This window comes from Miscanthus floridulus, chromosome 16, assembly GCF_019320115.1.
Source record: "Miscanthus floridulus cultivar M001 chromosome 16, ASM1932011v1, whole genome shotgun sequence".
In the NCBI taxonomy this organism is placed as follows: domain Eukaryota; kingdom Viridiplantae; phylum Streptophyta; class Magnoliopsida; order Poales; family Poaceae; genus Miscanthus; species Miscanthus floridulus.
Window position 1 is genome coordinate 92486811 of NC_089595.1, and position 25204 is coordinate 92512014.

The window sequence follows — 25204 nt, forward strand, 5'->3', positions numbered from 1 at the left end:
TGTTTGATCTTGTCCAAATATTTTAATGGGAGCAGCAGCAATCAATGCACTTTTTAGCACAAGCAAGCCGAGCCAAGTCTTCATGCTGTTTTCCTTCTTTTTCTATTGCTGCTGCCGTGCCAGCATGCCTTGTCTCACGCTGTCCTTTTCTCTGCGAAGCCTTAATGAGAGTTGGTCGAACGCTGCAGCTGCTGCTTTTCACACTATGGTACTTGATTTAGCTCTGCTCCTCATGTTCACCAGCCAGCGCATTAAACTAGGAGCAAGCCCCATAGCTTCTCTCAGAACTCCCATCTCCTTTTCTGCCCACCCCCGATCATAGCGCCGCTGCCTGGCCACCGGTCCACGCTAGTACAGCATGCCCCATAGCACCCCGCGGCGCGCTTGACTGTCACCTTGGCTCTGCCCCTTCTTCCTCCCTCGTGGCCGCACCCGAATCCCCTTGGCCACAGCGCTGCTCCTCGCATACGTGCGCTCTGTGCATGGGCGCAGCCATGCCTCACTCCTGCGTCGGCCGTACCTCACCGCTCGCTACTCCAAAGCGCCGCCATTGAGCCGTTTCTCCCCCTGCCGTCCTTTGCGAGCAGGCGCACCGCCCTCCCTTCCCCACTCCTCGTCAGCGCTGGGTACCTAACCGGACCACGCCACCACCGAGTCTGCGTAGCCCGCTGCGTTACCAGAGCCGTAGCTCCCCCGTCGTCTCAGCTCCGCGCTGGTCCGTGCCTTCCCCGTGCCGCTCTAGGTGCACCATGCACGTGCTAGCCACGGTGCTGCCCTTCTGCAGCGCCCAGCCATGGCTACGCCGGCCCGCCCGGAGTCGTGGAGCCCTCCTGCTAGCGCACGGCTCTGCCTCGCTTCATCTTCCTCCCCACGCACTGGCGTCCCGCCATCATCTGAGTCGGTGAAGCACCCCTACCGTCATTCGCGAAGCACCTCCCCGCTCCTCGGCCGCCGCCAGACTGCCGTGCCACATCCGACCGCCTGCACCCTTGTCCCACAGCACCTTGCCTCCACCTGCGCCGCCGTCTTCCATCTCCTCATGTAGCATGCACCTGCGGCTGTGACGGCCACAGCACCGTGTTCGCCCGGCCAAACGTCCCTTGCCCGCGCACGCTGCTGCCCACGTGGCCGTGGCTAGTTCACTGCCACCGGGCTACCTTCGCTGGTCACCACGCCCCATAGCGGCACAGCTGCCCTGCTAGCCGCCCTTCCGTGCGCCGTGACCGCGCGGCTCCTTGCTCCACTTTTGGCTCGCCCTCTCCGCAGCGCTCGCTAGGAGCCATGCTGTGCTGGTGGTCGGGATTTGGGCCAGCCGCGTCCATCCCGGCTCTCCTCTGCTCCCTGCGTTTCGCTTCTAGAAATGGGAAGGAAGGTGAGGGGTGAGAATCCAAGTCAAAGAATTATACAGGGTCCTTTTTGCAAAATACATGACTCATTGAACAGTACTATGGACCTAGGATTGATTAGAGATAAGCGTAGGGGTCGTTTCACAATTATGTCATCGCCACCGTGCCTAAACCGTGTTGGGCCGGCTCGCTGGGCCAGTCTGCCGTGACTGCGCGCCTGGACCGCCGTGCGTGGGCCGTTGGCTGCCTGTAGCTGGGCCGGCCGGCCATTGCCGCCTGCTGGGCCACCACCTGCGTTGCTGGGCTGCGATCTACCTACCTCTGGGCTGCCGCGCACCCATCCGCCTGGGCCATTGCCTGCTCGTCCGAGCTGCCAGCCCACTGGTCCTCTTAGTTTTCCAAAGCATTTGTTAAATTAGTTTTGGAATTAAAGTTGTAAAAGCAATATAAAATAGCATAGGAGTCCAAAAATAGCGAAACCAATTTTGTTAGTCCCCTAAAATCAAGATCTACCTGTTAGTATAGTTTGTTCACATAGTTGGATAATATTCTTGGAAGCTATATAATTAACTTAAGGTACTTAATATTGTAAAATATAAACTTGTAGGGACTTCCATGAATAAATTGGTAGTAGTATTGGATCTGAAATCTTTACAGTAGGTTCCTAGCAATATTAGCTGCTCCCTGTAAGTTTTGGTAGCTTCAGAATAACTAGTTTGCTGAATAGATAATGATGTCCTATTGCGAATAAAGATTAAATTGATAGAATAAAATAAAGAAACACCTTGGTTTATATAACTAAAATTATTGTTGGGAAATAATGCCTTATCCAACCACATGTATATGTAGCCTAAGTACGGTCATCGTTAGAACTAGCTCGTTAACTTGAGAGGCGTAAATCGTATTTTACGGATCCCGGTTGCAGTTGATTAATTACATCTTTGCATTGCATCGCATGCATATCATATAGGTACGATAATGGATCAACGGATCAATTGAAGGATGATTGGGAATCTAAAGATGGTGTACTGGTATTCTCTCCAGGAGATGATGCAATGGGCTTGTTATCCAGCTGATGGTGGATGATCTGAAGATGCTGATGCTAACTTTTTAATATTTATCTTACCCAGGCAAGCCCCGGTGCATAACCCCTATTTTTCTGCAGTTTAAATTATATTTGTGCATTAAGTTTCAAGGAGTTGAATGAAACCACTTGCATATATATCTTTATCCTATGAGTCTTACTAGCATGACAGGATCGTGTAGATTGCTATGCTACAGGACTCCGGTAGAAGTCGAGTGATTGCCTGTCACTCGCGAGATATAGGAAATATGTTACTATATGATTATCACTTGGAATATATAAAATGGTGGAAAGGAAAATGGTGACCGGGTAGGGATATGGTTTAGGTATTGGTGGGTGTAAGAAGTTGTGTCGCCGCGGAGGCGGGTCATAGCTTGGTTACACCGTTTTTCCCTGTCGGGTCGGTTAAGGACCGATCGTTGCATATGACTCTAGGTAGGTCATAGACTTGTTATCCCGAGCACATACTTGTGTATGGGCGCTTGGAAGACTTGTTGCTCTCTTATCGTAGATCCGGCTCTTTCTGGACCGACTGTTAGGGTTTCTTTTGGTGGAGGAGGTCCTTGCACCGCACTGAGTCCGGGACTCAGGGGCGGGGGCTTAGAGTCCTAGTTTGGATGGGGACCTAGACACCCGGGACAGGAGAGTGATGGGTTCGTCCTGCTTGTGCTCGAGGTACAAGCGGGGCGTGTGTTTTCAGGGTACCCAGCTGGGGGCATTGATTCGCGAATCGCTGGGCTATCCGGTACAGCTTGTCTACGGTTTAGCATCATAGTAAGAACTGAAAGATGAAGGATGGAAGATGGACAAAGGAAATCTGATTGCTTACCACCTGCTTGTAAGTAGCATAAATGCTTACATAGAATGGTTAGTTAATGAACCAATGCGGCTATTAATAAAGAATCGAATATAAGGACGCACGCTTAGTAATGCTTCCTGCAAATGCAACCCACAAGCCAGATAGCATTGCATATCCTTGGAGTCTTTTCTTTTCTCCTGTCGGGTAAGTCTTACTGAGTACAATTGAGTACTCAGGGTTTTATTCCCCCTGTTGTAGGTGACAGGTGGATGCTAAAGCTGACTCTTGTGTGTGGATTTCTCCTAGTGGGCTCAGCGAGGATTCCTTTACGCTACGATCGTAGATGTTATTTATAACTCTCATCAAATACTTTTATAAACAAAAGTTTCATAATCTGTTGTCGTAATCTAGATATCAATACTTCATTATGTCATTAATAGATGTTTATTTCCACTATAACTCTGTTCACATGTTTCTATTCCGCTGTTCAATTAAATTGTCTATAACTCTGATAATATGAATTCATTCCGCTATTATAATAATAAATATTACACTCTGATGTTGTATTAAATGTGATGTAAGAAATGGTTACGAATGATGTAAGCTTTATTCTCTCGTTTGTGATCCTGATGGCAAAAATATGGATTTTTGGGTTCTCTCCTGGGGTGTGTCCAACAGAACTGAGTAATTTAGTGTTCTCTCTTGAGTGCTTAGTGTCTAATGGAAGACAAGCACTCCTGTGAGGCATTAGATTAGGCGGTTCTGCCACACCTCCCATCTTCGAGCCATTGCAGGCCTTCCTCTCCAGAAGCATGGACTTCGTCACCGACCGGCTCGGCATACTACACCTCCATAAGGAGACACTCATTCTGGCACCCATCAGAGGAGGCGCGTCCTCCGTCGGCCTTGGGACTCCCGACGACTTCAACGACGAGGCGTCTATGCTTCGTTATGAGCCCACAGAAAGCTCTAGTTTGGTTTTGGTTAATTGATAAAACCCTAAGTGCTAACCTAGTTTATCAAGATGATTATGAGATAGGTAGCACTACTCCAAGTGATGAAGCAATGGCGAAGATCATGACAATGGTGATGGCATAGTGATGGTCAAATGCTTAAACTTGGAAAAGAAGAAAAAAAAAATAAAAGGCTCAAGGCAAAGGTATAAAATATAGGAGCCTTTTTGTTTTGGTGATCAAGACACTTAGTGAGTGTGATCACATTTAGGATTGATAGCCGTACTATTAAGAGGGGTGAAACTCATATCGGAATGCGGTTATCAAAGTGCCACTAGATGCTCCAACTCATTGCATATGCATTTAGGATCTAGTGGAGTGCTAACACCCTTGAAAATATTTGTGAAAATATGCTAACACATGTGCACAAGGTGATACACTTGGTGGTTGGCACATTTGATCAAGGGTAGTGAAGTTTAGGTGCAAGGGCAAGAAACTCCACTGGTGAAGTGTCCGCTCGTAGAGTGCGGACAGTCCGACGGTGCCACCGGCACCTTAGATAGAAAAATTGGAGGTCACTGTTGTAACAACCCAAAAATCCACACACCAAAAATCCCAACTACAAAATTTTTCTTCAAAACCCCATGTGATGATGAGTGACATTTGTAGGAGCTAACCCTAAGTGTTTCATTAGTCATAAGCATAGCATGTCACTTGTTGTGTAGGTGTGTGTTTAAAAATCCCTAACACCTACATTCTTGCATGCATTTTAATTCTAAACAAGTGAGTTGCTTTTATTGATCTTTTGTTGTGCAAATAAAAGAGAAAGGAAAACAAAATAGAGAAAGAACAAATGAAAGAGAAAGGAAAGAATAGGGAGTAGCAGCAGCAGCCCAGGCCTACTCGGCCTTGCGAACCAGCCCGCCTACCATCCCACACGCGCACGCGGCCCACAAAGCTGGCCCAGCAACGCCCTACCACCCGCGCGAGTGCAATCCACTGACGAGATGGACCCGCCCATCAGACGTCATGCACCGCACGCCGCCACATCAGGACAAGCTAACAAACGGCCCCCCTCTGTCAGCCGCCTAGCTACAGCATCGTCGTCTTCCCCACGTTCCCTCCACCACGCGACCGGGTGCCGACCGTGGAGCAGGCGCGGGCCTGGGGTCACGCAAATCGCATGACCCTATTTTCCCCTTGCGTCGTGCCTACACTATCGAACGCGAGCCATCGGATGCACTCGGCGCATCACCACTACCCATCGCTGTCCACCATTGAAGCCCTTGGAGCTTAGCTATAAAAGGCAACGTCCGTGAACCCTAACCCTCTGCCCATTCGCCACCGCCGCTGGTGGCACAGCACCACACCGTGCCAAGTCGAGAGAGAGGGAGGAGGGAGAAGCATGGAGGAGAAGGAGGCTGCTGCAGGGAGGAGCTCGCCAGATCCAAGAGCGCCGCCCCAATCAGCTACAGTGACATAGCTGCTCGGCATGGCACTGCATCGCCTCATCACGGCCTCGCCTTGCCACTGCACCGCCATCCTACCGCCATGAACCCTATGGTGAGCCAACTTGCTGAGACCACCTCCCTAGCCAAATGGAATGCGCATCACCATGATCAAAACCTTGCTGAAGCTTCGAGCTCTGGCCTAGCCCAACTGGTTAGCTAGGGAGACCGCCATGGCCACGCGTACCGAGTCCTAGGACACACCGTGCGTGCTGTCATTAGCCAAAAGGAGGACCCCAGCCATGACATAGTACATCGGAGCAGGAGCGCACATGCACGAGCACGCTCACCATGGCCGAGAGCACAACCATGGTGAGACCACCGTGTCTTCTACGTCGTGGTAAAGGCAACGTTGACACACCGACTGGCCCCACCATAACGAGAGTCACGCCGCACTCACCCTAGCCGGGGAAGAAGCCCACCAGAGCCCTGCGTTGCCGCACCGCACCTTGTCGGAGCGCCACCGCCTCTGTATTGCCCTCACCACCGTGGCTAGAGCCACCGGGAGCACTAGGAGCTCCTTCAACACGCCCACCATGGCCGTAGAAGCACCGTGGAGCTCACATGCTTCTCCAACTGGACTCTCGTTACCACCATAGCCCTGTCCATGCACGCCAACGGATCCATGCCGCCGTTCACCATGGCCGGGACCCTAGGAAGCCTCAGCCGCCACCTTGACCCCACCACTGCACTCACCGAGGCTTGGCGACGCTTCTGCCTACCTTAATCGTGCACCAGTACCGCCCGAGAGGCTCGCTAGTGACCTCACCACCGGCGGAAGCCCTGTAGGGGAAGAGCAGGGGATTTTTCCCCGTCAACCACGTCGACCGCGCCGACCATGACCCTATCAACCTCGTCGACCGCGCCGACCATGACCCCATCGACCACGTCGACCGCGCCGACCACGACCTTGTCGACCACATTGACCGCGCCGACCACAACCCCGTCGACCATGTCTACCGCACTGACCTTGACCCCATCGACCACGTCGACCACGCCGAGCAGCTCCGACCATGACCACGTCGACCGTATTCCGAGCAGCTCCACTGAGCCTCCGACCATGACTACATCGTGCTCATGAACCAAACCCTAGGGAAGGAGTAAGTGGACCAAGTCTTTCATAGACCGGCTCTGTGGTCTATGGACCAAGATAGGTGGGTTCACCATGAACCGCGCCTCACCTGCGCCCGTGGACCACGGCCCGCTAGTGGCCCAGCAAGATGATGTGGCCGCACCAGCACGCGCCACGTGGTAGACCAAGGTCTAGCCCATATCCAGGCCCAACCGGCCCAGTTTGGACCCGACCTGAATTGACCATTGACCGGTCGACGTTGACCGTTGACTGGGGCCACATGTCAATGACTGTGATTCGTTGAACGTTGACTCACTGGTTGACTTGACGTTCACTTAGATAGGACCCACCTATCAGCCAAGGTTTAGCCCTGATAATGCCATGCCGATGTCATACCGACTGTGACCACGCCAGCGTCGGGGACCTCGGTGATCCCTTCGACCACTTTGGTGACCTCTCCGACCACCTCACCAGCTGTTTCACCACTCCAAGTTCCCACATGTCACGTGAACTAGTCACAGCGTGGCACGTGTCAGCCCAAGATTAATTCAACCTTTTCCCATTAAACAAAAATGATTGGAACTTCAGAAATTCATAACTAATTCATATGAACTCAGAAAAGCACCAGAACAGGACCAAAATTCATCGAGCCCTACGTAATAAACCCATGTTTGAGTGCATCTAGCTCTTTCAAATTCTTATTGCTTCTTTGTGCTATTCTATAGACGTCGCTAACGTGACTATAATGCGATCGTTTGCAGACTCGGAGGAGAACCAGATGGACGAGGACTGAGAGTACCATGAGGAGTACAGAGACGACTACACTGAAGGTGCCACATCCCACCCAATCTCATAGCACCCATTACGCATGGCTTATATAGAACTACTAATGCTTTACTTGAATGTTATATACACACTATGATAGGAATTGCATGGTAGTATGCTTTCTTGATGACCTTTACCTTGATGCAACCTTACCCCTACTCACCCTGCTGATAGGCTAGTCACACGCTCGCTGCTATATTTCATTGCTTATCATTACTACTACGCTTGCACTACATTGATGCGTGGTAGGAAACTGGTGTTATCTGGACTATGGGGAGAGTGCTGCGTGTGTGACTTGGGTGTGTGGAGGGTGAGGGTTGTGTCGACTGAGCTGGAATAACGACAAGCCTGGGGCGAGTCTTGCCATGTGGTGCTACCTGGGCACTTGGATATGGAATACCTATGGAGGGTAAATGGTAATTGGAGGTGGCCTTGGGTGTGAACCTCGGAGAGGTGGAGCCCAGGGTAGAGGTGCTATGGTGGCACGGTAATTGGAAACCCTAACGAAGACATTCAGGCTTGGTCATCCCTAAGGACTTACTAGTACTCAGATTCACCGGGAAGCCTTACATCTCACTCCCCCTATATGGTGTGGGACGGTCGGACTACTTGGTAGAGCGGTGCTACTACTGCTAGGCGAACATGTGCAAGGAGGTACGGGGTGCGCGCTTTCCCCCCACACCCTACCGAGACTTTAGGAGGCCTTGTGGACCTAGCTCCTGACATCTAGAGGGCCCCAGCTCTATCTACGACTCATAGTATCAGCCATCCCAGACTAGACTTGGGATGTTCCAGGGCTAAGAGGTAGGGTGGCATCGTTCTAGGCTAGCAAGCGATCAGAATCTGCCTAGACGGGGCACCGTCGAGGATGGCTATCTTGTGGGTATGTGAAACCTCTGCAGAGTGTATGGTTGATCGATCGATACATATGCCGACTTGTCGGCTATGGACCTATCCTAGGTTTCGCTTAAACTAGATAGGAGATGAGTCCTTCTCTTCTTCCCCTGTGAGAGAGTGTCGGTCGTAGCCAGGGGCTACGGGCCTTGAGACAGTGTCAAGAGGGAGTTGGCCTATCGACTGAGTGAAGGTGTGGAGATGATGTGGAATGGTATGGTGGACATGTGGTGATGGTGTGGAGATGGTGGTATATCGATCCTAGGATCGAGCCTGGCTCTGGTCAGGAATGGGGTGGAATGTGTGTGGGAATGGTGATAAAACTTGACCAACTATTATTATATACTTGATATGCTATAACATAGGAAACCCCAGCCTTATAGGTTCCTTTTGATTATATCCAACTTGCATCCAATTTCCACAAAGCAATGCTCATAGGGTTGGGAGTGGCCAGTACAAATCGTACTGATAAATTTTGGCACACAGGTTCTACTGAGGAGTATAGCTCCGAGGAGTTTGACGGTTGAGGGGTTCGTTCCTACGCTTGAGTTTGGTGATCTTATCTTCAAGCTGTTCTGAATGAATGCTATTTTTGGATTCCGCCAATGCGGCGATGTAATAATTTATGTATTTCCGCACTATTTGTACTCTAATATTATCGTTGTATGGATGTGATATTCGACTGGAATTTGGGTAATAAGATCTACAACAGTCTTATTACACTTTGGCTCTGTGGATTTCCCTTCATGGAAATCAGGGTCGTTTCAACTGTGAGTAACCAAACACTGATCTTGGGTGGACCGGCGCGTCCGGTCAAGTGTGGCAGAGCGGTCGCCAGTTTCGGTGTTGCACTGGACGCTGGACCTAAGATGCACCGGACGCTGGTTTCTGCGTCTGGTCAAACTGACATGGCAACACAGTGACTAGGGTTTAGCACTGGACGTTGGTCTGTGTCCGGTCAAGGTGGACCGGACACGTCCGATCAAAGAAAACTAGATTTGGACCCTTACTGTAAACAACCGGACGCTGGTGGTTTAGGGTCCGGTCAGTTAATAGCCATTGTGATCTGGCGGCTCAAGTTTAACTCTGAATGACACATGGCTTACATCGGTTGACCAGATGCTGGGGCCAGTGTCCGGTCAGTCTAACCGGAGCGTCCGGTCAGCCCGCAGTGTGCCCAGTGAAGGGGTACAACGGCTCTATTTTGTGGGGGCTTTTATTTAAGCCCCATGGCCGGCTCAAGCTCAATCTCTTGCACATTTTCATTGACATAGCAACCTTGTGAGCTTAGCCAAAGTCCTCCCACTCATCTCCATTATTGATTCATCATCTTTGTGAGATTGGAAGAGAATCCAAGTGTATTGCTTGAGTGATTGCATCTAGAGGCACTTGGTATTCGTGTTGCGCTACGGATTTCACTTGTTACTCTTGGTGGTTGCCACCACCTAGATGGCTCGGTGCAGCGGTGGAGGATCGGCATGAGTTGGTGATTGTTCGTGGCCATCTCCGGTGATTGTGAGGGGAGTTGTACCTTCCCCGGTGGAGCGCCGAAAGGTAACTCTAGTGAATTGCTCGTGTCATTGAGTTACCTCACTTGTGGGTCGGTTCTTGTGATGTCCAATCGTGTGGACGAGGTTTGTGAAACACCTCTTAGCCGCCAAACCACTAAGTGTTGGTCGACACAATGGGGACATAGCGTGTTGGCAAGCACGTGAACCTCGAGAGAAAATCGATTGTCTCTTGTCTTTAGCATTCTCCCGGTGATTGGCTATATATTCATCTTGTGATTGGTTCATCCCCTACACGTCGGTATAATCACCCTACTCACTTATTTACATTCTTGTAAACTAGTTGATACAAGCTCTTTAGTGTAATTAGAATTGAGAGCTTGCTTTATTATTTACATTCATCTAGTTGAGCTCTTTAGAGTAGCAAGATTGAGAGCTCTTAGTGAGTAATTACATAGCAAGTTTGTATGCCTAAGTAATCATTGCAACTAGAATTGTTGGATAGGAGGCTTGCAACCCTTGTAGAGCTAGAGCAAGTTTGCATTATGCTATTTGTTATACTAATCAAATTGCTCTAGTTGATTTGTAGATTTTTAAATAGGCTATTCACCCCCCTCTAGCCATATTAGGACCTTTCAAGTGGTATCAAAGCCATGGTCACCGTTTGATTGAAGGCTTAACAACCTCGGTGTCAAATTATGGCTCAAGTTGTGTTCAACCATGTGGGGGGCAAACCACCGTTCTTTGATGGCATAAGCTATGACTATTGGAAAAGAAAGATGAAAATGTATCTTGGTTCAATCAATGATCAAGTATGGGAAGTGACCAAAAATGATTATGCCATCATTGATCCCGACAATCCCACCAACCAAGATAGAACCAACAAGCAATACAATACAATGGCTCTCAACACCATATACAATGCCATTGATTCCAAGGTGTTTGAGCAAATCAAGGATTGTGAAAGAGCTAATGAGGTGTGGACAAGATTGGAGGAAACTTATGAGGGCACACCAGTGGTGAAGAGTGCCAAGTTGTACATTCTCAAGGACAAGTTGACAAGTTTCAAGATGAAGGATGATGAGAGCATTCCGGAGATGTTCCATCAGCTACAAGTAATTGTCAATGACTTGAAGGCTTTGGGAGAAAAGATCAAGGATGATGATGTCTCCCATCGGTTCTTGATGTGCCTACCTCCAAGATTTGAGATGTTAAGATTACTAATCATAAGAGGAGGATTGAAGGATATTACCCCCAACCAAGTACTAGGTGATGTCATGACATAAGAGACATACTGTGTGGAAAGGGAGGGGGATGACAAGGATGACAAGAAGGAAGAAGAAGACAAGAAGAAGAAAAGCATAGCATTCAAGGCTAGCTCATCATCATCAAAGAACAAGGGCAAGTCCAAGAAAGAATCAAGTGATGATGATCTTAGTGATATTGATGATGAAGCTATGGCTCTCTTTGTGCGCAAGATGGGCAAGTTCATAAAGAAGAAGGGCTATGGTGCAAGAAAGAGAAGAGATCACACCAAGAAGAAAGAGTATGTGAGAAGATGCTACAATTGTAAAAGCCCCGATCATGTAGTAGCAAATTGTCTATACAATAGTGACAATGATGAGGATGAGAAGAAGAAGCACAAGGAGGATAAGAAAGAAAAGAAGAAGAAGAAGGAGAAGAGAATGACCTTCCAAAAGAAGAAGAAGGGTGGAGGCTATGTGGTCACATGGGATAGTGATGGCTCTTCGGATAGTGATAGCTCTAGTGATGATAACAAGAAATCTATCAAGAGAGCACTAGCAAGCATTGCCATCAACAACAAGCCCTCCATCTTCGACACTCCATCGACATGCCTCATGGCAAAACCTACCAAGGTAAAATATGATGTGAGCGATGATGATGAATGTGAAAGTGATGCTTGTAGGAGTGATGATGATGATGATGAAGAGTACTCCAAGGAGCAAGTGATCATAACTTGTGATGTGGGACTAACATGTGATCTTATTGATGAATCTTTTTATGAACCCATTATTGTTGCTCCTACTAACACTTCTTGTAGCACAATCATTACTACTCCACCTATGAATGATACATCACTAATGGTGGAAAATGAGACCCTCAAGAAGGAGGTGAATGAGCTCACTCGTGCCTTAGGCAATGCCTATGGTGGAGAAGCCCACTTGCTAAAGTGCTTGGGTAGCCAAAGATTTTCTCTCAACAAAGAGGGATTAGACTATACCCCCAAGAAATGCAAGGCAACCTTTGTCACTCCCAAAGCTAGCTTTGTGAAGGGCAATGGTCGGTTTTGCAATAGATGCAAGCAAGTTGGACATATAGAGCAAAATTGCAAGACTAACAAGAACAAGCTACCTAATGTATCCTCAATCAAATTTGATTCTTGTTACATGCTTTATAAAGGTGCCAATGGTGTGAAGGCTAAGTTCATTGGTACACCAATTGTGGGCCCAAAGAAGAAGGACATTTGGGTACCAAAGACCTTGGTGACTAACCTACAAGGACGCAAGCAAGTTTGGGTACCTAAAAAGAATTGATCTTCTTTTGTAGGTAAATTATAAAGCTGGAGGAAGGTATTGGGTGCTTGATAGTGGGTGCACATAACACATGACCGGTGATCCAAGAATGTTCAATTCAATTAATGAAAACAAGAGCAATGGGATTGATAGTATCACATTTGGTGACAATGGTAAAGGCAAGGTCAAAGGGCTTGGTAAGATTGCAATATCCAATGATTTGAGCATTTCTAATGTGCTACTAGTAGAGAGCTTGAACTTCAACCTATTGTCAGTAGCTCAATTGTGTGATCTTGGTTTCAAGTGCATATTTGGTGTGGATGATGTAGAGATCATAAGTGTAGATGGCTCTAACTTGATATTCAAAGGATTTAGATATGAGAATCTATACTTAGTTGATTTCAATGCTAGAGAAGCTCAATTGTCAACATGTTTGATCACTAAGTCTAGCATGGGTTGGTTATGGCATAGAAGGCTTGGTCATGTTGGAATGAAACAATTAAACAAGTTAATCAAGCATGACTTAGTTAGAGGCTTGAAGGATGTCACTTTTGAGAAAGATAAGCTATGTAGTGCATGTCAAGCCGGAAAGCAAGTTGGTAACACACATCCTAAGAAGAGTATGATGAGCACATCTAAGGCATTTGAGTTAATGCACATGGACTTGTTTGGACCAACCACATACACTAGCCTTGGTGGAAACAAATATGGATTTGTGATTGTGGATGATTTCACTAGATACACATGAGTATTCTTTCTTGTTGATAAGAGTGATGTGTTTGCAACATTCAAATTATTTGTCAAGGGCATTCACAATGAGTTTGAAACAACCATCAAGAAAGTTAGAAGCGACAATGGTAGTGAATTCAAGAACACTAGAATTGATGAGCTATGTGATGAATTTGGAATTAGACATCAATTCTTGGCCAAGTATACTCCTCAATCAAATGGGCTAGTTGAAAGAAAGAATAGAACCTTGATTGATATGGCAAGATCAATGTTGAGTGAGTATAATGTGAGTCATTCATTTTGGGCCGAAGCAATCAACATGGCTTGCTACTATAGCAACCGACTCTATTGTCACCCCATGATGGAAAAGACACCTTATGAGCTATTGAATGGAAGAAAGCCCAACATAGCATACTTCCGGGTTTTTGGTTGTAAATGCTATATATTGAAGAAAGGCACTAGATTGAGCAAGTTTGAAAAGAAATGTGATGAAGGTTTCTTGCTTGGTTACTCCACTACTAGCAAGGCTTATAGAGTTTGGAATTTGGCTAGTGGTACTCTTGAGGAGATTCATGATGTGGAGTTTGATGAAACAAATGATTCCCAAGAGGAAGATGAGAACCTAGATGATGTGAAAGGCACTCCATTGATCAATGTAATGAAGCACATGGATATTGGTGATATAAGGCCTAGAGAGGTGATTGATATTGAAGATGACAAGAATCAAGTGCTCTCTAACTCAAATGTGCAAGCTAGTGGTTCTCATGATCAAATCCAAGCAAGCACTAGTGATGGCAATGTGCAAGATCAACAAATGGCTAGTTCATCATCTCAACCAAGTGATCAATCTAATGCAAGCAATCAAGTGCAAGTGCTTCAACCAACTAATGTTGCAAAAGATCATCCATTGGACACTATCATTGGTGATATTTCAAGAGGTGTGCAAACAAGATCAAGATTGGCCTTATTTTGTGAGCATTTCTCATTTGTGTCATCCATTGAACCTAAGAAGATAGATGAAGCTTTGAGGGATGTTGATTGGATCAATGCTATGCATGAAGAGCTAAACAACTTCACAAGAAACCAAGTATGGGATTTAGTTAAGAGGCCTAAAGATCATAATGTGATTAGAACTAAGTGGGTCTTTCGGAACAAGCAAGATCAAGATGGGATAGTAATAAGGAACAAAGCAAGATTAGTGGCTCAAGGTTACACTCAAGTTGAAGGTCTTGACTTTGGAGAAACATATGCCCCGGTTGCAAGATTGGAAGCAATTAGGATCTTACTAGCTTATGCTTGTGCCCACAACATCAAGTTGTACCAAATGGATGTGAAAAGTGCATTTCTAAATGGGTACATCAATGAGCTTGTGTATGTTGAGCAACCTCCTAGTTTTGAAGATGAGAAGAAACCCAACCATGTCTATAAGTTGAGAAAAGCTTTGTATGGATTGAAACAAGCACCTAGAGCATGGTATGAGAGATTGAGGGATTTTCTACTCTCTAAGGGATTCAAGATGGGAAAGGTTGACACCACTCTCTTCACTAAGAAGCTTGGAAATGACTTGTTTGTAATGCAAATCTATGTTGATGATATCATTTTTGGATCAACAAATCAAGAATTTTGTGAGGAGTTTGGTAAGATGATGGCAAGTGAGTTTGAGATGTGTATGATTGGAGAACTTAGTTACTTCCTTGGTCTTCAAATCAAGCAAATGAAGAATGGCACATTTGTAAGTCAAGGCAAGTATATCAAGGACATGCTCAAGAAGTTTGGAATGGATAATAGTAAAGCTATTAGTATACCAATGGGAACAAGTGGAAGCTTAGATAGTGATGCTAGTGGCAACATGGTGGATCAAAAGATGTATCGGTCTATGATTGGAAGTCTACTCTATGTGACCGCATCAAGACCGGATGTAATGTTTAGTGTATGCATGTGTGCTAGATTTCAAGCCTCACCAAAAGAAAGTCATTTGAAGGCAACTAAGAGAATATTGAGGTACTTGAAGCATACACAACATGTTGGATTATGGTATCCCAAAGGAGCAAGATTTGAGTTGATTGGATATTTGGATTCCGATTATGCGGGATGCAAAGTTGAGAGAAAGAACACATCAGACACATGTCAACTATTGGGAAGATCACTTGTATCTTAGTCATCAAAGAAGCAAAATAGTGTAGCACTTTCAACCGCCGAAGCAGAGTACATTTCGGCCAGAAGTTGTTGTGCTCAATTACTTTGGATGAAGGCTACCTTGAGTGATTTTGGAATCAAGTTCAAGCAAGTGCCATTGTTATGTGACAATGAAAGTGCCGTAAAGCTCACCAACAACCCGGTTCAACACTCAAGAACAAAGCATATAGATGTCCGTCATCACTTCATAAGAGATCACCAACAAAAAGGGGACATTTACATAGAGGGTGTGGGCACCGAAGATCAACTTGCCAACATATTCACCAAGCCACTTGATGAGAAGAGGTTTTGCAAGCTAAGGAATGAATTGAACATACTTGACTTCTCCAATATGTGTTGATGCACCCCCCCCCAATTTATATATGACATGCCTCTCCTTCGAGCTAAGCAAGGTAAAGTTGATTGACATGTCATCCATACATTGCTAAGGACTTGTTTAGTGTTTCTAGACATATTTCCCATTTGAATAGGCTCATTCATGAAGATTAAATGAATTTGATGCTTGTATGGTACCACTATTGCTTGAATGTTTGAAATGATCTAGTGGTAGCATATGACATGTTTGTGAGCTTGTAAACCTAGTGTTTGATTTAGAAAATAAGCTATAAGTGTTTAACTCAACATGGTACAAGATAACCCTTATTTGGAGGTATGAAGAAGCTTGTCCTTGGATCAAACCGAGTTAAATATCTTTTGTAAGTAATCTAGATTGAACCAAATTGGGAAAATGATCCTCATTTCACATGGTCTCACCCCAAAATATCTATAATTTGAGGCCATCTTTTGTGCAAATTGTTGACCTTATTACTCCTACTCTATCTATACTTTAAGCCTTTATGGTCATTGATGACAAAGGGGGAGAAATAGTGTACAAAGATAGTGAAACAAAGGGGGAGAGATAATATATGACAAAAGGGGGAGAGATAATATATGACAAAAGAAGGGGATTAATTCAAATTTTGAGCATACAAATAGGGGGAGCAAGCTCATAAACTTGTATGGTGCATTTGAATGAGCATTACATATGTTTGCTTGCATGGCATAAGTTTTAATTTCAAATATCCATGCTTGTGTGGTGTATGCTAGTTGTAGGTTTGAATGTTGAAATGAAAAACTAGCATGCATAGGCTAAGTAATTAGACTTATGTTCATTCTATGGAAACTAGACCCTTGCATGTAATGTTGATCTCACAGGGTATTCTAGTTCTTGCATATGTCTAGTTACTAATGGTGCTAAGGATGGTATATTGGTGCACTCTGATTGGTATCACGCTTCAAAGGTCCATCTCTTATACCTTAGCATCATTTGGTAGAAATTGACTCCTATATTTCCTATCTAATCATATGTGCAAGCTACAATCCAAACTCTTAGCACATATGTAGGGGGGAGCAATTGCTATCATATGGAGTTCATAAAACTTGTCCATATCCTTTACACATGGTAAATATGCTTGGGCAAGCAACATGGATTCAAATGAACTTTAATTCATATCTTTGTATAAGGGTTGTCATCAATTACCAAAAAGGGGGAGATTGAAAGCTCTAGTTTGGTTTTGGTTAATTGATGAAACCCTAAGTGCTAACCTAGTTTATCAAGATGATTATGAGATAGGTAGCACTACTTCAAGTGATGAAGCAATGGCGAAGATCATGACAATGGTGATGGCATGGTGATGGTCAAATGCTTAAACTTGGAAAAGAAGAAAGAGAAAAACAAAAGGCTCAAGGCAAAGGTATAAAATATAGGAGCCATTTTGTTTTGGTGATCAAGACACTTAGTGAGTGTGATCACATTTAGGATTGATAGCCGTAATATTAAGAGGGGTGAAACTTGTATCGGAATGCGGTTATCAAAGTGCCACTAGATGCTCTAACTCATTGCATATGCATTTAGGATCTAGTGGAGTGCTAACACCCTTGAAAATGTTTGTGAAAATACGCTAACACATATGCATAAGGTGATACACTTGGTGGTTGGCACATTTGATCAAGGGTAGTGAAGTTTAGGTGCAAGGGCAAGAAACTCCACCGGCGGAGTGTCCGCCCGTAGAGTGCGGACAGTCCGACGGTGCCACCGGCACCCTAGACAGAAAAAACGGAGGTCACTGTGAGTAACCAGACGCTGATCTTGGGTGGACCGGCGCGTCCGGTCAGGTGTGGCAGAGCGGTCACCAGTTTCAGTGTTGCACCGGACGTTGGACCTGAGATGCACCGGACGCTGGTTTCTACGTCCGGTCAAACTGACATGGCAACACAGTGACTAGGGTTTAGCACCAGACGTTGGTCTGTGTTCGGTCAAGGTGGACCGGACGCGTCCGATCGAAGAAAACCAGATTTGGACCCTTACTGTAAATGACCGGACGCTGGTGGTTCAGGGTCCGGTCAGTTTTGCCGGAGCGTCCGGTCAGTTAATAGCCGTTGTGATCTGGTGGCTCAAGTTTAACTCTAAATGACACGTGGCTTACATCGGTTGACCGCACGCTGGGGCCAGCGTCTGGTCAGTCTAACCGGAGCGTCTGGTCAGCCCGCAGTGTGCCTAGTGAAGGGGTACAACGGCTCTATTTTGTGAGGGCTTCTATTTAAGCCCCATGGCTGGCTCAAGCTCAATCTCTTGCATATTTTCATTGACATAGCAACCTTGTGAGCTTAGCCAAAGTCCTCCCACTCATCTCCATCATTGATTCATCATCTTTGTGAGATTGGGAGAGAATCCAAGTGCATTGCTTGAGTGATTGCATCTAGAGGCACTTGGTATTTGTGTTGCGCTGCGGATTTCGCTTGTTACTCTTGGTGGTTGCCACCACCTAGACGGCTCGGTGCAGCGGTAGAGGATTGGCATGAGTTGGTGATTGTTCATGGTCGTCTCCGGTGATTGTGAGGGGAGTTGTACCTTCCCTGGTGGAGCGCCGAAAGGTAACTCTAGTGAATTGCTCGTGTCATTGAGTAACCTCACTTGTGGGTCGGTTCTTGTGGTGTCCAATCGTGTGGACGAGGTTTGTGAAACACCTCTTAGCCGCCGAACCACCAAGTGTTGGTCGACACAACTGGGACATAGCATGTTGGCAAGCACATGAACCTCGAGAGAAAATCGATTGTCTCTTGTCTTTAGCATTCTCCCGGTGATTGGCTATATATTCATCTTGTGATTGGTTCATCCCCTACACGTCGGTATAATCACCCTACTCACTTATTTATATTCTTGCAAACTAGTTGATATAAGCTCTTTAGTGTAATTAGAATTGAGAGCTTGCTTTATTATTTACATTCATCTAGTTGAGCTCTTTAGAGTAGCAAGATTGAGAGCTCTTAGTGAGTAATTACATAGCAAGTTTATGTGCCTAAGTAATCATTGCAACTAGAATTGTTGGATAGGAGGCTTGCAACCCTTGTAGAGCTAGAGCAAGTTTGCATTACGCTATTTGTTATACTAATCAAATTGCTCTAGTGGATTTGTAGATTTTTAAATAGGCTATTCACCCCCCTCTAGCCATATTAGGACCTTTCACCCACGCAGGGCTCAAACCCAACTGTGAGTAACATACTCTTTGCTATTTACTCGCTATTTACTGACTTTCTCCGATTCTTCGGAGGGACCCCATTGTCCCTACCGCGACCGCCATGCGATCGGTTCCCCTATGGCCTCGCGTCCCCCACACGGACACGTATGCCTAGGGGTTCCGAAGGATGCTAGCACCGCCTCCTCTCACATCCGAATTCTTGGGGATGGCAAGCTACACTCCTACCTCTTTTCATGACCTCATGTATGACGATGATGAGAGCGACGGCTCCAGCATCGGCGACATCGTGGCACCTAGCCACCCTCTGTCTCAGGAGTGCACTAGGGCAGATGCCCCAGGACAGCCGACGGTGGTAGCGGAGTCTCTACAGACAACACCACTCTGGACCCTCGCGCCAATGCCCTCGCGTGTGCCTAGGTGCATGGCGATGAGCTTTGACAAAGGCGGCAGAACCACCCGCCACCTACGTTGGCGCGCTCGGCGCAGCGTGTTGCGCCCCACGTGCGTGACCCGATGAGCAGCGCTTGGGGTCGCGCCCGCTAGGTCCAGCACGACATCATCGACGGGGGAATGATCCCCCATAGTTCGCTTGGGCTAGCTAGAACATCACCGTGGCGATGATGCTTCTGCGCGGCCTTCCCGAACTCATCGACCCACAGGAACAGGTAGTCCACCGGAACCTCTGGGCACTGGTGAAGACCACCACCATTCAACAGGCGGAAAGCTCTGCATTGCGCCATTGACTCGTGGCCTCTCTCCCCACCAGGGGAGCAGGGATGCACCAGACGCATCATTCCATCCGCTCGCCTCTATAGCCGCCAGGCGTGAAACAGGAGGCCACAACTGCGCCACAACCTAACATGGCGCCCGCTCCACACCGGCCACCTATGCGCGAATGCCTTGGGTCAAATCGAGACGCTCATAATGTCATCAGCAACCGACATTGGGCCTGACATGATGATAATGTCCATCGGGCGGCGGTGAGAGCAGGCAACACGGGCTCCGGTCAAACCATCCAAGGGACTGGTGAAACGCACCCTAGGCGCGGTCACCGACCCAACGACCAGAGTCCTAGTCCGAATGGCCTGGGACCATGGGCCTTTAGCCGGCGCATCTAGAGAGCGCCATTCCCACAACACTTCTAACCACCGACCAACATCTCCAAATATACTGGGGAGATGAATCCCGGTATATGGCTCGAAGACTTCTGACTCGCCTGATGAGCCGGAGGAGTGGATGATGATCACTTCACCATTCAATACCTCCCTATTTGTGTGGGAGAATATGTTCGAGCGTGGCTCGAATTCCTCTCGCACGACAGCATCCGCGACTGGGTGGACCTCAAAAGGGTCTTCGTTGGGAACCTCTGGGGGACGTATGTCCGCCCTGGGAACTTCTAGGACCTCAAGAATTGCCAGCAGGAGCCCAATGAGTCCCTACGAGATTACATCCATAGGTTCTCGAAGCGGTGCAACTCCCTTCCTAATGTCGTCGACGCAGATGTCATTAGCGTATTCCTCTCTGGGGCAACCTACAAGTCCCTAATCCACAAGCTTGGCTGCCTAAAGCCCCGTACCACCAGTGACCTGCTCGATGTTGTCATGAACCACGCCTCTGACGAGGAGGCGATCAGAGCAGTATTCAACGGAGGCCGAGACAAGGGCAAGGCCAAGCGTGAGGACCAAGACAAGGGCCCCTCCACATAGAGGGGCAAGAAGAACAAGAAGGATCAACGCTAACCAGCCAACACCATGTTGGTCACCGCAACTGATCATGCGGGCAAGCAGCCCCAGTAGGGCCTGTCTGACCACTTCGACAAGCTCATAGATAGCACATGCACCAAACATGCCTACCCCTTCAAGCACCTCTACAAGAACTATGAGCTCCTTAGGAACTTCCTACGATAGGCCAGCGAGCCAAAGGAAGGAAAGGGCAAGGAGGTAGCAGCCAAGAAAGGGGGCGTGGCGGGCAAGGATGGGGATAGCTTTCCCGATCCTGAGGAATGCATCTTGATCTTTGGGGGGTTCGATGTCGTCTACTCCAAGCGCCAACACAAAGTGCACCATAGAGAGGCATGCATCGCCCAAATGGCCGTCCCCACCTTCCTCCGCTAGTCAGATTCACCGATCACTTTTGATCGGAGGGACCATCCGTCCCACATCGCCAAACTGAGGCGCTACCCGCTCATCATCGATCCCATCGTCCGCAAGAAGCGCCTCACCAAGGTACTGATGGACGGAGGCAGCGGCCTCAATATCCTCTACGTCAACACCCTTGACGCCATGCGTATCCCTCGGTCGGAGCTCCACCAAGTGAGCTCTCCCTTCCATAGCGTGATCCCAGGGACGCAGGCATACCCTCTTAGGTAGATCGACCTGCCCGTCACGTTTGGCGATCGAGCCAACTTCCGCTCGGAGGTGCTTACCTTCAAGGTGGTGGACTTCCTGGGGTCTTACCACACCATCTTAGGGTGGCCATGCTACGCCAAGTTCATGGTGGTCCCCAACTACACCTACCTAAAGTTTAAGATGTCAGGACCGAATGACATCATCACTGTGGGTAGCACCTTCTCGCACGCCTTCACGTGCGTCCGTGAGCATTTCGAGCTCGCCACTGATGTCATCAACTTATCCGAGCTCCCATGGCTCAGGGAGTCATCGACCCCAGTAGTTCCAGACTACAACAAACCAACCTTGATGGCCTTTCGCCCACTCGAGGAAACTAAGGCGGTGGGGATTAACCCCACTGACCCAACCAAGACGGTGCGGATCGGGACCGAGCTCTTGAACAAATAGGAATGCGAGCTCGTCGACTTACTGCGCGCCAATCGTGATGTTTTCGCATGGAAACCATCTGACATGCCAGGCATACCATGGGAGATTGCTGTGCACGCACTGCGCCTCATCTCAAGCTCAAAGCCCACCAAGCAACGCCTGCACCGCTTTCATCAGAGAGGTATTCCACTCCGACTAGCTTGTCAATCCTGTTCTTGTTAAAAAGAAGACCAAAAATGGAGAATGTGCGTCGATTATACTGGCCTCAACAAGGCATGTCTAAAGGATCACTTTCCTTTACTATGCATAGACCAGATAGTCGACTCCACCTCAGGATGCGAGATCCTCTCCTTTCTAGATGCCTACTTAGGCTATCACCAGATTGCGATAAAAGAGTTCGATCAACTCGCAACCTTGTTCATCACCTCGTATGGTTCGTACTGCTACGTAACCATGCCTTTCGACCTAAAGAACGCTGGCGCCACCTATCAACGGTGCATGCAGCAATGCTTCACCAACCAAATCGACCCGCTCGACAAATCTAATTAGGTCGACCGGCCAAAACCAACCATCGTCGTCTATGTTGATGACATAGTGGTCAAAACGGCTCAAGCTTGCGACCTGATCACGAACTTGGCCACGACATTCATGAACCTCCGAAGGTTCAACATCAAATTGAATTCTAAAAAATGTGTTTTTGGAGTTCTAAAGGGGAAGCTGCTTGGATACATCATGTCCGAACACGGTATCGAGGCCAACCCCAAAAAAATCATGGCCATCTCCAACATGGGCCCTATACGCAACGTCAAAGGCATACAAAGGCTCACTGGCTGTCTAGCCACCCTGAGCCGGTTCATCTCCTGGCTCGACGAGCGAGGGATGCCTCTCTAAGAGCTACTCAAAAGGATAGACGCGTTCGTCTGGACTGAGGAAGCATAGCAGGCTTTAGAGAGCCTCAAAGCGTCACTGACGTCGGCCCCAAACCTCGTCGCTCCCGAACAGGGAGAACCCCTCCTCCTCTATGTTGCGGCAAGCAACCACATGGTAAGCGCCGCCCTAGTCGTCGAAAGGGAGGAGACAGGACACCACCTTAAGGTCCAACGATCCGTATACTTTGTCAGAGAGGTACTCACCGACCCCAAGGTGCAAAAACTCCTATACGCCGTGCTAATGGCGACCCGGAAGCTCCTGCACTACTTCACCGATCATGAAGTCACGGTCGTCACTTCATACCGGCTTGGAGACATCGTTTGCAACCGCGACACTATGGGATGGATCTCTAAGTAGGCACTCGAACTCATGGGCTCTCGCGGATTTTATCGCCGAATGGACGGAGGTCTAGCTATCGACCTCCGACGTCATCCACGAGTACTGGACGATGTACTTCGATGGGTCTGTAATGGCGCCTGGCTTGAGGGCCTGATAGCATTGAAAGCAAAGGGTCCAGCATGCTTGGGCAAGGGTTGTGGTGGTGGAGTTTGACATTCATGGGTAAAGTGACCTTCTTGTCCACACTCAAAACACCTCTTTGGCTTTGGCTTTGGCTTTGACCTGTGTTGTTGTTGTTGAGCTTGAGCCTTCTTCTCTTGGTTTGCCAAGTACCCAATGCCACTTCTATCCATTTTTATGACGGTGTTCATTAGTAACTCACTTTGAAGATGTTTGCCTCTTGTAAACTTGCTCAATCCAATCTTGAGATGTTCTTTTTCCAACTTGAGCTTCTTATTCTCTTCTTTGAGCGCATCATCAATTTTCTCTTTCTTGAGTCTCTTGTTCTCTTCTTTGAGCTTCTCATTCTCAAGAATCAAATCACCATCATGATCAAGAGTTTCTAACACTATAGTGTTGGTGGTTTTGAGCTCTTCAAGATCTTTCTTAAGCTTTTCATTATCATGCTTGAGCTTGACATACTCATCATAGTTGTCGGTTTCAACCACTTGCTTGCCTTTGCCACTAGATCCTTGCTCAATGATCTCAACAATCAAATCATCATATGATGTAGCTATATCAATCTTAACAACATCATTAGTAGCATCATGTGGCTCATTGGATAAAAATTCTTGAGCGATAACAAGATTATCATGATTGATCTTGAGAGTTGTATATTCTTCTTTTAGCATTTTGTAGCTAGTGATGAGCTCTTTATGCATCCCCTTAAGTTTATCATGTTTATCTTTAAGCTCTTTCTTAGAAGATTTGAGCTCCTTGAGTTTGAATGACATAGCATTATTTGCTTCTCTAAGCTCAACACTAGCATTTTCCGCTATATCACATTTAGCTAAAAGAGAATCATTCTTAGCTTTTAGCTTGTCATTCTTAGCTATAGTCTTTCTAATGATCTTAGTGTATTGGTTTAGCAATTTGATAAGATCATCATATGAAGGTGATTCAAATTCATCATCATCACTATCACTATCACTATCACTATCATCATTGTTAGCATGATCATCACCACTACTATCATCATCATTTGATACCTTTCGTTCACTCTTGGCCATAAGGCATAGGAGTGTAGAGGATGATGGTGGTGGTATTGGTGAAGATAATGAAGAGTCAATCATAATGACGGCCACCTTCTCGTTGTCACTATCATCATCGGATGAGCAACTAGATAAATCAATGTCCGTGAGCCATTCACTGACTATGTATGCTTTGCCATTTTTCTTCTTCTTGTGGAAGTCCTTCTTCTTGTCATCCTTCTTCTTGTATGGCTTGTTTTTGTTCTTCTTATCTTCATCTTCATCACTTGAGTCATCTTTCTTATCCTTGTAATTCTTCTTGTACTTATCTTTTTTGGGCTTGGTGCATTGATAAGCTAGATGACCAAGTTCTCCACAATTGTAGCAATCCATCTCGGAGATTGGCTTCCTTCTAGTGCTAGTGAAGAACTTCTTTTTCTTGCTATCAAACTTGATGTCATTCTTGTTGAACTTCTTTAGCATCTTGGCATTTTTTCTCACCGTAAGAGCAAGACTTGCATCATCAACTTCATCATCACTTGAGCTCTCATACTCAATTCTTGCTTTGCCCTTCTCTTGGCTAGCCTTGAATGCTAAGTCTTTGTCTTTCTTCTTGGTAGATGATGAGCCATCTCGTGGTGTGATGTGCATGTACATCTCATGAGCATTGATCTTTCCCAAGATTTGAGTCGATGTAGCGGTGGAAAGATCACCTTGATGAAGCACGGTCATAATATGCCCATATTTATCAATGGGGAGGACACTCAAGATTTTTCTTACTACATCGGATGGTTGCATTTGAGTGAGTCCAAGCCCATTGACTTCCTATACAAGAACATTCAAGCGTGAGTATATTTCATTAGCACTCTCTTTAGGAAGCATCTCAAAAAAATTAAGCTTTTTCATTACAAGATGATAGCGTTCCTCACGCTCGCTCTTAGTTCTCTCATGGAGCACACAAATATCCGACCATAGTGCATGGGCGTCCTTGTAGTTCCTCACTCG

At 46.9% G+C, this 25204-nt stretch overlaps 1 protein-coding gene across 1 annotated transcript; it reads right to left on the reverse strand.

Annotated features, from left to right (window-relative positions):
• Positions 1-19505: 19505 nt before the first annotated feature.
• On the reverse strand, positions 19506-24856 carry LOC136511024 (protein pxr-1-like). The gene is made up of 2 exons (XM_066505271.1): positions 24218-24856; positions 19506-19655 (listed from the first exon to the last, which is right to left on the reverse strand). Exons 1-2 carry the CDS (start codon positions 24854-24856, stop codon positions 19506-19508), a joined length of 789 nt encoding a protein of 262 aa, XP_066361368.1.
• Between the last annotated feature and the right edge of the window lie 348 nt (positions 24857-25204).

Bases quoted from the DNA above. Each gene is read 5' to 3' on its own strand.
- LOC136511024 (XM_066505271.1), bottom strand. From the start codon at position 24,856: ATGTACATGCACATCACACCACGAGATGGCTCATCATCTACCAAGAAG. The intron at 19,656-24,217 runs GTATCAAATGAT...GGTCTTCACCAG, and splicing joins TGGCCAAGAGTGAACGAAAG to TGCCCAGAGGTTCCGGTGGA.